The sequence below is a fragment of the Equus przewalskii genome, chromosome 14, assembly GCF_037783145.1.
Source record: "Equus przewalskii isolate Varuska chromosome 14, EquPr2, whole genome shotgun sequence".
In the NCBI taxonomy this organism is placed as follows: Eukaryota; Metazoa; Chordata; class Mammalia; order Perissodactyla; family Equidae; genus Equus; species Equus przewalskii.
In genome coordinates, this window is record NC_091844.1 from 14,736,924 (window position 1) to 14,751,743 (window position 14,820).

The 14,820-nt window shown below is 38.6% G+C and overlaps 1 protein-coding gene across 4 annotated transcripts in view; it reads left to right on the forward strand.

Moving 5' to 3' along the window:
* ZC3H6 (zinc finger CCCH-type containing 6) overlaps window positions 1-14,820 on the forward strand; it is a 68,379-nt gene continuing 53,559 nt past the window's right edge. For 2 of the 4 annotated variants that reach the window (XM_070573609.1, XM_070573610.1), the window contains exon 1: window positions 1-460. In XM_070573609.1, coding sequence (XP_070429710.1) covers window positions 429-460 — 32 coding nt within the window. In that variant the 5' untranslated portion in view covers window positions 1-428. The remainder of the gene's footprint in view (window positions 461-14,820) is intronic. The other 2 variants (XM_070573612.1, XM_070573613.1) reach the window with 2 other exon arrangements.

Genomic DNA, 14,820 nt, shown 5'->3' on the forward strand with positions numbered 1-14,820 from the left:
AGTCCCGGGCTAGGTGTTGCGGCCGGCGCCATTTTATCGAGCCGCCTGTCTCGGGTGCCGCCATGTTGGTGAGGAGAAATCACCGTTACGGCCACTGTCCAAATCCCCGCGTCGCTGCACGCCGCCCGCCCGGCCGCTCCCAAGCCTCAGCCACCGGCGGCGAATAGAGACTAAAGCGGCAGCGCCGGCAGCGCGGGGCCGTTGCCCAGTGTGTGCAGTTAGAGCCCCACCTCTCTGGCGTGGTTGTTAATAGACTGGAAAGTCTGTGTCTGTGTCGCTCACTAGTAACCGTGAGTTTTTCCCACTTCGTCACCTCTCGGCGGCGGCCGGGAGCAGGTGCCCGCAGGCGGAGCAGGGGGCCTCCCCGCGCCCCGCCGCCGCCGGCCTCGCAGACCTGCCCTCCAGCCCCGCCCCGTTCTTGACCAAACATGACAGACTGTGAACATGCAGGGCACGACAGGTCGGGAACCCTTCTTGTCTGTCTTTCTGTCGGCTGAGAGGAGGGGCTGGGGCGGCGGGAGCGGGCCGGGGCCGCGCGCCTCCTGCATGACTTCCGCGGCGCGGTGTGGCGCCATCCGTTCCGTGACGTGCGCCCTTCTGAAGGCCTGGCTGGCGGCCGCGGGGGAGGCCGGCCCGGCCGCGCCCGCCTCCCCGCGCCGGGGGCCGCTCCGGCCGGCCCGCCCCGCCCCCGGCCGGCACGTGCGAGCCCCCCGCCCCCGGGCGGGCTCCGCCGGCGCCGGGCGCTGCCGCGTGCGGCTCGGGGCTGCGGTCCCGCCGGGCGAGCGGGCGGGCGGGGCGCGCCTCCCTCTCTGGGCTCCGGCGTCCGCTGCCCGACGGGACCCGCCAAGCATTTTTAATAACCGGTGTTTTATCTGCCTCCTACCCTAGCGCACTCTTAAAAATAAACATGTTTGGTTTTGATTTTTTTTGTTTCTTTTAAAGAAATTTTTAAGCAACCCCCAATTAGAAATGGCAAGTTTCAGTGTTAACACAAAATGCTTAGGCTTTGCAAAGCTTAGTGTAGCGCAGTTTTCTCCTAAAGTAAGAACTCCGTGGATGATTCAGTCTAGCCAGGTTTTCTAAATACTAGATATCGTTTGAACGTTTAACAGATTCTGATTTTTAAATTTTTGCTTTGCCCTAACAGGCACTTTGTTGGTTCCATTTAATAGTTCGGGGTATTTACATATTTTAAATAGCGCAAATAGCATAGTGGAGTTTTGGTTAGGTTTTTAAATTTACATTGATGTCTGTCTTCATCATTTAAAAAAAGAGGGATGGCTTTGATTAATTAAAATAACCGGAACCATATCCATTGCACCTGATTCTCATTTAGAATATTTAAAAATCGAGAACCTGGCAGTTGCTCCTTTGTGACTAGAAGGAATCAGAAGTCTGCATCGTACAGTAGTTCGGACTGTGTACAAGTTGCTGAAGGTGGAGTGATGTGATCTGCTTTTGGTGGAGCGTCCCAAGCACTTTTTTTTTTTTTTTAACCCAGAAGCAGACATCACCAGCATTACTGAAATTTGAAATGTCTGTGTATCTGGTAACCTTGAGAGGGATAAAAATATTTCAACAACTTTGGCATTGTAATAATAAAAGTAGATGGCCGGAAGGCAAGTCAATTAAACATGTAATTTTTGGAAAGTAAAAAGCACTCTTAAAAATTATGGGTATGTAAGCTTGCATTTGACACATTCTTCATGATTTTTTTGAACATTATCTTGTTATTAAAATGAGAAAATTCTTGGAATGTGGTAACTAATAGCCAGAGAAGTTTCCCACTCTGAATATCTGTGGACAGACTAACACGACGAGGTTTTGCTAATGCAGTCTGAACTTCAATCTTTTGTATGGAAGAAGGAAATCTGTTCTGTTAGTTCACAGAGCAACTTCAATATGTAGCATTATGTATTCTGCCTAAGGAAGAAACCATGTGGCCAAGTTCAGGTATTAAAATAATTTTGCCAGTAAGGAATTGGGATGCCAGACTTTAACAAGAATTTGAAATTTTAAAATAATTAGAAGTTAAGAAAAATTTATAGAATTCTGTGTAAGATATATTAACAGCTTAGTGGTAGGAACTAAAGCTTAAATAGTAGTGATATTTAGCCTTTCTGGTTTTATATTAGGACTAAGGAAATAATACTTTCTAGTGTTTTGTGAAACAGAAAGGCTAGCTTCATTTTAACGTATATGCAATTGTTAAGTCGCAGTATTATTCTGAGCAAAAAGAGATGGTTTATCTTTTTGACACTTTTTTTGTCAACCTACATAAAAAAACAAAAAAACCCCAAAGTATGCCAAAAAACAAAGTGAACTAGGAGTCAGGAGAAGTGGTTCTCGCTCCAGCTCAGCTGGTTTTTAGCTACCACTTAGCTTTGCGAACTTGAGCAAGCCTAGTTTCTTAATTCCTAAGAGGGTTCTATGAGAAGTTTTCAAGTTCTGCAAGATCAGTGGTTCTCAGCCTTCTCTGGGGAGTTCTTAAAAAAGTGTTGGTATCATTTCCATTGGTCTAAGCATCACCCTGGCTTTTAAGAATTTTACAAGCTCCTCAGGTAATTCTAATATGTGCCAAATCGAGAACCACTATACTAGATCAGTGTTTCCCAGTCTTAGCTAATCATCAGAGTCACTTGGAGGAATAAAGATTTTTCTCCTGCCTAGAGCAACTGAATTCAGAGTCTCTAGGAGTGGGTTGTGATAATCTGTATTTTTAATAGGTTCTGGGTGATTCTTAAGAAATTCAGGAAGAAGTGGACTAATATGTGGGGGGCCAGCCCTGTGGCTGGGTGGTTAAAGTTCTCTGTGCTCCTCTTTGGCAGCTGGGGGTTCACGGGTTCAGATCTTGGTGCAGACCTACTCCACTCCTTGGCCATGCTGTGGAGGCATCCCACGTGCAAAGTAGAGGAAGATTGGTGCAGAGGTTAGCTCAGGGCTAATCTTCCTCTAGCAAAGGGGGAAAAAAAAGGAGGATTGGCAACGGATGTTAGCTCAGGGCAAATCTTGCTCACAAAAAATAGAGACTAATTTGTGGAATCCCCAGATACTCTGTGCTTCCATATTATAGTTGTTTTATACTGTAATAAAAGTTTCTGTGAATCGAGCCAGCTGGTGGTGGAGCAGTTAAGTGTGCACGTTCTGCTTCAGCGGCTCAGGGTTCGCCAGTTCAGATCCTGGGTGTGGACATGGCACCACTTGGCAAGCCATGCTATGGCAGGCATCCCACATATAAAGTAGAGGAAGATGGGCATGGATGTTAGCTCAGGGCCAGTCTTCCTCAGCAAAAAGAGGAGGATTGGCAGCAGATGTTAGCACAGGGCTGATCTTCCTCAAAAGAAAAAAAATGTTTCTGTGAATCAGGTGGAGAAGATGAATTCTGGTATTTGGAGCTAGGCACTGTCTCAAGGATATTCTTTTTATGACATTTTTGAAAATTAATTATGAGTGTAGGAAAAAAGTTAAATCTATGATTTTTATTTACAACCGCTTTGGTTATACAAATTTAAAATTATTATTATACTTTACGTGAGAATGAGATTCTAAATGGAAATGGAAATTCGTAGAATGAACAGTTTTTTTCTCCTTTAAAAAAATTGTTTCTTGCTTTAAAATTGTTTTAAATGGTGAATGTTTTGCATAAGATTTGTTTGCTAAATGAATTAGCTTTTTAAAAAATACTCCTTTGGAGTACCTTCCTTTAAATATTTTCATGCCTGAGGTGAAAACATTGTATTTTTATAAAGTTTTATTAATATAAAAATATCTATAAATAAACTTGTGGATATGTAGAATGTTAGTAGAGGACTTCTGCATAGGTTTTTAGAAATAAATAATGGAGCTGGAGTAGGAGTTGGGCAAGTCAAAGGGAGATATAATTCTTGTCTCTCTTTTTTCATTCATTCTTCCCTTTCATCCAGTTTGCATAGGCGTGACTTCAGCCACTCAGCTTTATATTTCAGCTGGGTGTTGACCCAATTAAAATAATTCACAAGCAACTTGTAAAGGCTAAATAATATGAGTCCTTGCTTTGGACACATGCAGTAGAGTAGGAAAGATAAATATATACCCAAGTAACTATTACACAATTTTCTGATATATGCTAAAGGTAAAAAGTTTAAGGGCCCACACTGGGAAAAAAGATAATTTCAACATGAACAATCTATGAGTTTGTGGTTCTTAAAATCTTTAGTTGATAGGAGGTATGGATATTTCTTTTAGGAGGAGGTTATTCTTTGCTCATTATGAACAATCTTCCCACCTTCTTTCCCTCCTCTTCATACTTTCCTTCCTTAGGTAAAACAAGAACGACAAAATTCCAGCTAGTGAGAAATGTAGCAGTTTATGTTTCCCCCCCTCTCTACCCATCCCACATAATGATTGAAACATAGCTAAGAGATTACACTGGAGAATCCGAAGGAATGAGGATGGAGAAGATGATGACGCTTTCCGTTTGTAACAGAGCTTTCGTTTGATTCTGTTAGCCCCATGAGGTAGTATAGTACTACAGTGTTGAGCAGTTTGTCTGAGATCCTGCAGATAGAGGCTGGATAAGAACCCAGGTATGCAGACTCCTACCGCGGTATTATTTTCACTCTTCATTAAATTTGCACAGGGAAGCAATTCAATAAGTTCTAGCCCTTACTTCTTGAATTGTTTGGATTGTAATGTGCTACATTTAAGAGAGCCCTGCATTCTGAGTAAAATCTGGGTTCTGATCCTGGTTTTTTCCTTTAACTTGGTTAAATTTCTTTTCCATCATTTTTCTTATTTGTGAAATAACGTAGTTGAACTAGATGATATTCAATCTCCCCTCCTGTTTTAATAAGTCAGTAATTTTAATTTTAAAAATTGCAGATGCCTTTTCTCACATCAAAGTTTACTTGATGCTCTGCACAATATCTGGTTCGTAAATTATTATTGCTGGAGTAAATGCCTTCCCTCACTAGGCCATTAATTTATTAATTTTATTTTTAATTGTAGTAAAATACATGTAAAATTTACTGTCTTAACCATTTTTAAGTGTACAGTTCAGTAGTAACTACATTTGCATTGTTGTGCAAATAATCTCCAGAACTCCAAATCTTCCAAACTCTGTCATTAATTTATTTTGGATTCCTGAATCTACTAATTTATTGTTAAAACTATCAAAGTGAGTTTTTCTTTAGCAAATGTAAAAAACTCAAGTTAAACATCATGTTCGGGTTTGATGTTGGAAAGCACTTTGACTCTTAGGAAGATGTTTTTCTTTTCCCAGCCTCTCATAAACAAATTATTTCATTCACTTTTTTTTTCCTGCTTAATTTCTCCTCAAATCCCCCCAGTACATAGTTGTGTATTTTAGTTGTGGGTCCTTCTATTTGTGGCATGTGGGACGCCGCCTCAGTGTGGCCTAATGAGCAGTGCCATGTCTGCGCCCAGGATCTGAACCGGCAGAACCCTGGGCTGCCGAAGTGGAGCGCAAACTTAACCTCTCGGCCACGGGGCCGACCCCTCATTCACTTTTAAGTTTTGTTCATTACATTTTCGTTCAACAGACTTTTCTGTGCCAATTATAGTATTAAGCACTGGGGAAGCAAATCTGAAGAGAATATCGCTAAACTTGCTCACCAGGATCTTAGAATCTAGTAGGAAAAACAGATTGGTAAATACATAGTTACAGCATCAGTGTTATAATGGAAGTATAAACTGAATTCAGTGGTGGCGCAGATGGGAGCTTCAGGGAAGCATCATGTAATAGCTAGGTCTGGAGGATGACTAAGTTTAGCCAAGCAAAGGCAGAATAATATGAAAAGCATGAAGAAATGAGATGGCATGGTAGGTACAGGGATGATAAAAGTATTAGTATGTGAAGAGTGTACAACATATTTTGGAGAATGAGGAAAAGGCTTAAATGAATTAGGGGTCGGACCCTAAAGGATATAAAAATTTGATGGAAGTTTTTAAGCAGGAGAATGATCAGGTGTGTTTTTTGGCATGATACTTGGGGCTAGGAGGAAGGGGACTACAGAAAGAGAGATCAGTAGAAGGAAGACAAGTTAGGGAGTTTTCAATGATTTTCATTAAATATTAAGCACCTAGTATTGAATATGGGTTCGGGGAAAACAGTAGTAAAGAAAAAAATCATTTAGCTACTGGAGGTTATATTTTCTTTGGAGGGAGAGGTGATAAATATGAAAAATATGTTAGATGATGATAAAGTAGAAAGGGAGATGGGGCATCCTATGGGTGTGTGGAGGGTATTTCTGTTTTAAATAGGGTTTCTGGAAGCACTTACTGAAAAAGTTACATTTGAACAAAGCCCTGAAATGAGATGGCAATCCAGACCCAGTACATCTTGGGGGAAGAGCGTTCTAGATAAAGGTAACCATGGAGGTAAAAAGCCTAGAGCCAGGAATGAGCCTAGAGCAATTAAAGGAAAAACAAGAGAAGAGAGTGGCTAGAGAAAAGAATGCAAGGGGGAGAGTAGTAAGAGATGAAGTTAGATGGGCAACAGGGGATTGTGTAGGGCCTTGTAAGCCATTGTAGGGAACTTGGGTTTCACTCTGAATGGTCTGGGAGCCACTGGAGGATTTGAACAGAGTTGGGCAGGGTCTTGCTGTTGTAAAAGAATGGTGAAAAGGAAGCTGTAGAAATCTAAGTGAGAGGTGATGATGGTTTGGCTAGGGAGGTGAAAATGGTTGGATTTTGAATATGATTTGGAGGTAGAACCAATAGGATTTGCTGATGGATGGATGTGGCGCATGGAAGAAAGGAATGAGTCAAGCTACTGTAAGTCTAGAAATTGAGGATCTTGGCAATGAGAAACGAGACAAAAGGCAAAATTTATGAGATATTTCTTAGAGTTGATAGAGCTGGAGATAAAGACTTGGGAATTTTTAGCAGAGATGTTCGTTGAAATGATGAGATCACTCAGGTATGAGTGTAGTAGACCACCAAGAAGACAGAAGTTTTCTAGAAGCCAAGGGAGGAGGAAGTTTCAAGAAAGGGATGATCACAGAGCAGGTAAAGGAAGTAAGGGTTGAAAATTGGCCACAGGATATACTAAATTAGGACATTTAAAAACTTGAATTAACGAGTGCTTGGGAAATTTATCAATCTGTTAGTGTCTTGTTTCCTCCTTTGCAAAATGGTAGCCTTCAGGCCTAAAATCTGCCCACATTGTTGTTTGCCTGACAAGGTGTTTAAAAATATTTGTGTTTGAATACCATTAGGCTTGACTTATGTTTTCCACGCTCCACAGTCCTATCACTCATACTTTCTTTGCAAACTCAGCACCTGATGTCTGCTTCACTCATTCACCTGCCTGACGACTTGGGCATTTGAGTCTGTGGCCCCTTGTTATACAGTGAAGTCAGGTTTTCACCTGGACAGACTGGCAATCTGGCTACCAAAAAAAACTCACAAAACTGGGTGACCTTGAATTTAGCAGGTCAAGCTTCCAGTCTAGGGCTCCCAGAATACTCTTTTGTGCATACATGCCCCCTGAAGTTGTTCAACACAGTGGCCTCGCTTTAGTTTTTCAGATTCAGAAACTGATCAGTCTCAGCGCTGATCAGACTTGGGGATGTTAATTCATGCTCAAAAATAATAACAATGACTAACATTTATTTGGTGCTTACTATATGACAGATTCTGCTTTAAGTGCTTTACACGAATTATTTCATTTAATTTTCACAACTTCCCCTTTTTACAAATGAGGAAACAGACGCTGAGATTGATAAATTTCCCAAGATCACAGAGTAAATCAGTGGTAACTCAAGTAATCTGATTCCAAAGCCCACACTTTTATCCAAAGGACAGACATCCCATCACAAGAGAATGTGTGTGTGTGTGTGTGTGTGTGTACGTCAGAATGCCAATTTAGTCATGTAAAACGAAGATTAATTGTTTGTATCAGGGAGTATTCTCTCCCTGTAGAATGCTACGTGGGAAACCAAATTGCCAAAAGTTACCTAATAAACAAGAGCATGGGATTAGAACAAGGGATTTGATTATAAATGACTAGAATTTTAAGTGGCATCAGGCTCTGATAAAGTGATATTTTCATCTCCGTAATACATCTGCCAAGCATCTGCCTTACAGGATATCCTCTCTCCTGGGCAGTGCTTACATGAGCACTGCCCACATTTGTCTTTCCACCCCTCGTTTTTCATCACTTCCATGGCTAACCAACCCCTCTTTCTGATAGGAACATTTCTTTTCAATGCATGTTAATGTCTTAAATTTAGTTAGTCATCTTTTACTTGATCCTGTGTGTCTGGCTTCCTAATCTCTGTTCTGCTTCATGTTGTTTTGGTTTTACGGTTAAAACTTTCTGAGGGCATTCTTATTTCCAATAGCTTTTTTGAGGTATTTGGGTCCTGGGAGATGTTACTTGACTGCTGTTGCCATGTACCAACCCAGACAGTAGTCATTGTCCAATACTTTAGCAAAAGCATTTTCAGCAGGTTATTATTACTCTTTTTTTTTTTTCTGCTTTATCTCCCCAAACCACCCCCCACCCCCCCCGTACACGGTTGTATATCTTAGTTGCATGTCCTTCTAGGTGTGGGACGTGGGACGCTGCCTCAACGTGGCCTGACGAGCGGTGCCATGTCCGCGCCCAGGATCCGAACCCTGGGCCGCTGCAGCGGAGCGCGTGGACTTAATCACTCGGCCACGGAGCCGGCCCCTATTGTTACTCTTGACAAAGAGCAATCCTTATTGTAAAATGATTTTATATTTGTTTTCTTTTGCTTTGCTTTTTTTTAAATGTGAGTTCATGATTTAACATTAATACTTCAAACAAACTGTTTTAGTACTTAGACTTTCAGAAATCATACTCACATTCTTGAATGGCAAATAAATGACCAAAGAAGTCCCAAAGAGCTTTTATAGGAAGTCCTAAGTTAATCGTCCTAAGTTAATAATTATAACATAAAACCATATAAAAATCAATAACAATCTATTTATAAAAGTGGTAAAAAATAAAGAACCTAGATTTAGAACTCATGATGCTTAATACATATATTGCTGTTTATAAGTCACTTAGTGTAGTTTATTTGGTCTCTATAGACAGAACAGATGTTAAGATCTTCATTTTATAGTTTAAAAAACAGACTTAGAGGATCAATAACTTGTCTAAGGTGGCTAAGCAGCTGAGTGAGACCCACAATCTGTGTCTTATGGCATTTAGTTTCAGTATAGTCTTTCCATTGCCTCCATTGCCTCATAGTGACAGTAAATCTGGTATCTCATGCTGGATTGGGATATTGGACACTTAAAAGAGTTGGTTTTTTTTTTTTAGGTATCACTTGGTCACAAGCAATTTCATCCTAGGTTGTTAGAAGTTCATCTTATATGACAAAGGATTTTTCTAAATCTTAAGAATTAAAAGTTGAATTTACAAAGAATATTGATTTTTTTCACATTATATTTTAAGAGAATATAAAATCAATTAAATCTAGCTAACTTAGATCTGCAGATTTTTAGCTATAGAAAACAAGAATTCTTCTACTGTATACAAGTTTTAACCATACATAGGAGTCTATTTTAAAATTATATTTTGTGTAAGCAAATGAAAATAGAAGCGAACAATGCATTTATGTAAGAAATACCTACATATTTTGGCTGTGTGTATGTATATTGTACCAAGTATGCGTTTTTTTTCCTAAATACCACATGTCCAAGTGTGAAAATCAGTATTTCACCAAAGCTGGGACTAAAGCCAATATCATCATCATAGATTAAACTTCTGGAATATGTGAATGTCTGAATTATTATCCCTCAAATTATTACAATTTATTATTAGAAATTTTACTGATCTAATTTTAAAAATATGTTACACTGCCGTAATGTTTTCTCAGCACTGCCTATTACTAGATTACTCCTGTGATTGCTGTGATGCACATTATAGCTACTGAATGGAGGGTCGCTTTCAACTGAGATGAGTGAACTACACGATTGTTGGAGGAAATTTTTTTCCTGTAAGCTTTTTCTTTTTAAATATTTTTTTGAATATCTGGAGCAAAGATAATTGATTATGTTGCACATAACTTTGGAGTTTTTTCTCCTTGTGAAATTTTGAGGTAGCAAAGTTAACATTCTGTTTTTAATTCATTCGCAAAAGATGTGAATTTTCAAATAAGATTTTTTCTTGAAAGATTCATGCAATTAAATAATTAAAATTAAAAATATCTTTAGATGTTATTTTGTTTAATGTTCTGAGTAGTAGTATGCCAAATTGAATAAAATTAGAATTGTGACATATAATTTCTATTATTCTGCTTTCTATATTTCATTTAATTTTTTTTAAAGATTGGCACCTGAGCTAACAACTGTTGCCAATCTTTTTTTCCCCCTGCTTTTTCTCCCTAAGTCCCTACAGTACATAGTTGTATATTTTAGTTGTGGGTCCTTCTAGTTGTGGCCTGTGGGATGCTGCCTCAGTGTGGCCTGACTAGCGGTGCCATGTCCACGCCCAGGATCCGAACCAGTGAAACCCTGGGCTGCTGAAGTGGAGTGCATGAACTGAACCACTCAGCCATGGGACTGGCCCTCTTATTTAAATTTTCATAATCATTTGTCAACTCAGAAAGGATATATTATTCCTAAAGTCATTAGCTAACTCCTAACTCAGTCTCTCAACATTATTACTCTATTTTTCTACTTGTCTATTTGAAAATTGTTAATTTCTTTTGTACATAAAATAGTTTTCGTAATCATCATTAATTGCAACATTTTGCCCTTGCATTAATGTACATTTGTACTTCATCTAGTTGATAAAATTTAAATATATAAAGCGCACACGGAGATTCTCATTCTAAGTTTTATCTAAAACACCATCTTAACTTGGAAAATGAATATTCAGATTCTAATAGTAAATCCAAATGACATGGCTTTCTGTGACCTTGTTACACTGATTAGATATACTACTACCTAATGATCATGTAATCCCTGCTCATGTCACATTCACGGATATCAGAAATGACTCCAAGTAGGCAGAGGCAGAATGGAGAAACATATTTTAGCAGTGTACTTAAGCCAAAGCCTAATTTTGGAATATCTTTTTAAAAAACGACTCCAAATCCTAGAGCCCGTGTACCTCATATCATAGGTAATCTGGTACCAGTTAATTTGGGATATTAGACACTTACAGAAGTATCGTTTTTGGATATTAGTGGGTCACAGGCAATTTCATCTGGTTTGTTGTAGATTCCCCTAACAAGACTTTTTCAACTTTTGTTTTGATATCATGATACCTAGAATATTATTTTTTGGCTTTCAAATTCTAAGGATAGTTTATTTGCTGAGATTTGTTTCTGTTGAATTCCTAGCTTCTCCAACCTACACTGGAGAGCCTAAATCAAGAGGATAAATTGAAAGGGAATGAAAGTAAACAAATTTTAGCTTCATGAGATACCCAAGATAGTAAATGAAATATAAAAAAGAATAATTTTTAAAATATAGTCCCCCCAAAAACTGTGGCAAGCTAATTCACAGTTTTGTTTTATTCGTGTAATGTCTGTTTGTCTGCTTATGGCACAAAGGCTGTGTGAGGAATGGTATGGTTTTCCTTCATGATGGTAAAAACATACAAGTTTAAGAATATGTTTAAAAATTCTTAATTTCTTAGATTAATATACAGCAATTCTCTCTTCTATCTGGTCTTGGATAAGGGCAGGGAATTACGCATTAATAGATATTTTATTATCAGAAACTATTGTAAATATTTGCAAAGGAACTCTGTAAATGAAATACATGGCATGCCTTCCTGTCTTACCAAGTAAACTTGTTGCTAATTTATCCTTTTCTTAGTTACCCTGGATCGTCATGGACGTCTATTGTCACTATAATCACTATGAACTGTAGGTATTATACTCTATCTTGTGTTTCGTTGTGCGACTTTGGAAGTATGGGAGACTTTCTCACAGACTGTTGCTAGGTGGTGCTTAATGATAGGATAAAGTAGAAATACCCACAGGAACAAACTCTCACTTGGTCTACCCCACCTTCTTTTCTACTTTCACTTGTTTCAGATAGTTTTTCATTGTTATTCTCTGAAGGAAAATAAGGGAAATTTCCTTGGAATCCATGCGCCTTGGATTTATAACCTTTCCTAATTTCTGTGAAAGTACCTGTAGTCTGTCACACTCATTCTATTCAAATACGTATGTTTCAGGTAAATCACAGGAGGAAAGGAATCTTTAGTTGAGCGCTATCTACTAGGTACGGTGCTAAGCAATTACCTAACTTTATGTACCTTAATCCTTAAACAGCTCTGTGAGGGTATATTGATTAATCCCATTTTGTAGGTGAGGAAACTGAATATTAGGGGTGATATAATTTGTACAAGTTTATATAGGTAGTCTATGACCGGGAAGCAGAATTTGAACCCAGTGCTTACTGGTTCTAAAGCTTTTGTTCTTCTCCCCTACAGTGATGTCTTTTTAAGTAACCAGTTTTAACATGCCACAAGTTTAAAGCATTAAATAATCCTTTTAAGAAATCTTCTGTTGTTGATCATCGTTCTTGTTAACACTCTTACTTTGATTTTCAGATTCAGGTCACCTCGCTTTGTCAGAACCCTGCACCCTCATTAAATAAGAGGTTTTTTTGTTTGTTTTTGGCTTGGTTCCTCTTTAACTACAGGTGAAAATTGCTGTTCTGGCAGCCAGCTACCTCAGTAGTATTCCAGTCTCTATTCTGGGTGTTAGTGCTTAGCCCCTTTTTGTTTTAATTGAACGGTAAACCTTAGTAATAACATAGCAGTTTTCCTTTCTTCCAGCATTCCTCTTTTCTCTCCCCCTTCTGCTTTGATGTGGAGGCTCACCTAGTAGACTGTTACCTAAACTGCACTGCTCTTTATGGACTTCTCTGCAACCCTGAAATGAAACGGGAGACCCATTGTCCAGCTATGCATGATTAGATCTTTTTAACTCTCTCTGTGCTTTTAAAAATCTGTACAATAGAAAGTTTGGACTAATTTCCTTTGAGCACTTAAAAAAATATTGTTCAATAAAAAGAAAACCCCATAGCATCTCGTAATACCAAGTCCCATATTATAGGTTCAGCTGGCCTAGCCTGACAGCTACGTTTCCTGACAAACGTTAAAATAACTCCTGTGGAGTTCAAGTAACTCATATTTACTTTTGCATGTTAGAAATGCAACTTTTAGACCTTAACAGTTTCTCTGTATCATCTCTTAAAATACTAACTAAATGGTGTGTTGATGAAGTTTCTTTTTCTCAACTTTTTATTATGAAAAATTTCACACATACAAAAAATGTTGAAAGCATTTTACAGTAAACTCCCCCATATCCCATCCATGAGTTGGTGAGGTTCTTAATCTTCTTTACGTCAGCTAACACTATTAAGTAGTTTGGCTATTTGCGGATTCCTTCTAAGACCAAACACATGTGTAGCTATTACAGCAACAAGATTAAGAGCTGTGGTCCTGGCAATCAGACTGCCTGGCTTTGGACTCTAGCTCTGTCATCTGCTAGCAGAGTTAGTTAAGCTCTTTGTCCCCTTTTTTCACCTGTTTCATGGAGATGATAATAGCATTTCATAGAGTTAACATCAAGATGAAATGAACTGATCCAACATGTCTGGCAGTGTAGTAAGTGCTCAATAATTGTTAATTATTATACTAGGTTTTTTTTTTTACTACAAATTTAAATCAAGATGTTATTTTACTTCAGAATTATTGTTACTTTATCATGAACACATTAGCTAGAATTGAAGACATTTAAATAGTGAAAGAATTAGATAAATACAAAAATATAGACTAAAAGTTGCTGAGAATTATTTTTAAATAGCCGTGTATCCATAATCCTCTGAAGGCTTCGTAATTTTAAATTCAGTTTCAGGCAGTAATGTGGCCTCTATAGGGAAAACAACAGATTAACTTACTCTGTTAAAAAAAGTATAGCTAAAATGGAATCATTTGCATTTTCTGTTTGTCCATATCTAGATTTGAATGATTGCAGGACTCCTAAGACAAACTGGCACTATAGTAAATGGTGAATGACAATGCTTTTTTAAAAAAATAGCCTGTACTTTTGTTTATATTCTCTGTTGTTTTTGTTTTCTATTTTGTTGATTTCTGTCCTTATATTTATTATTTTTATTCTTTTGTTCTTTTGGATTTGCCGATTTTCAGGTTCTTTAGTTGAATATATAGCTCATTTGTTTTAGCCATTATTATTTCCTGAAAATGTATTTGAATAAGAACATAAATCTCCCTCTAAAGACTCCTTTTCTTTGTTCAGAAGGTCTTTTAATAACTTTATGGTGTACTCTATACCAAATTTTTTTTTTTTGAGGAAGATTAGCTCTGAGCTAACATCTGCTGCCAATCCTCCTCTTTTTGCTGAGGAAGACTGGCCCTGAGGTAACATCCGTGCCAATCTTCCTCTGCTTTATATGTGGGATGCCTACCACAGTGTGGCTTGCCAAGCGGTGCCATGTCCGCACCCGGGATCCAAGCTGGTGAACCCTGGGCCGCTGAAGTGGAACGTGCAAACTTAACCGCTGCGCCACCGGGCCGGCCCCCCTCTATGTGAAAGCTTTGAGGCTGAAATGATTGGCATCATGTGCTGCTATGGTATAGAAGGTTAAAACGTTATTTATTCATATCCTTACTATTTTTAAGGAGAATCTTGACCCTATTCAAAGGAATGGCCTCAGCATAGTGAAGTGACATTTTAAAGGTATAAATCATTGGTATGTTTCTAAGATTCATGAAGGGCTGCCTGAAGGATAAGTCTATTCATTTTTGAATATTAGTAGTTTTCAACTAATTTTTTTTACCTCAACATTGTTAGAGAAAAA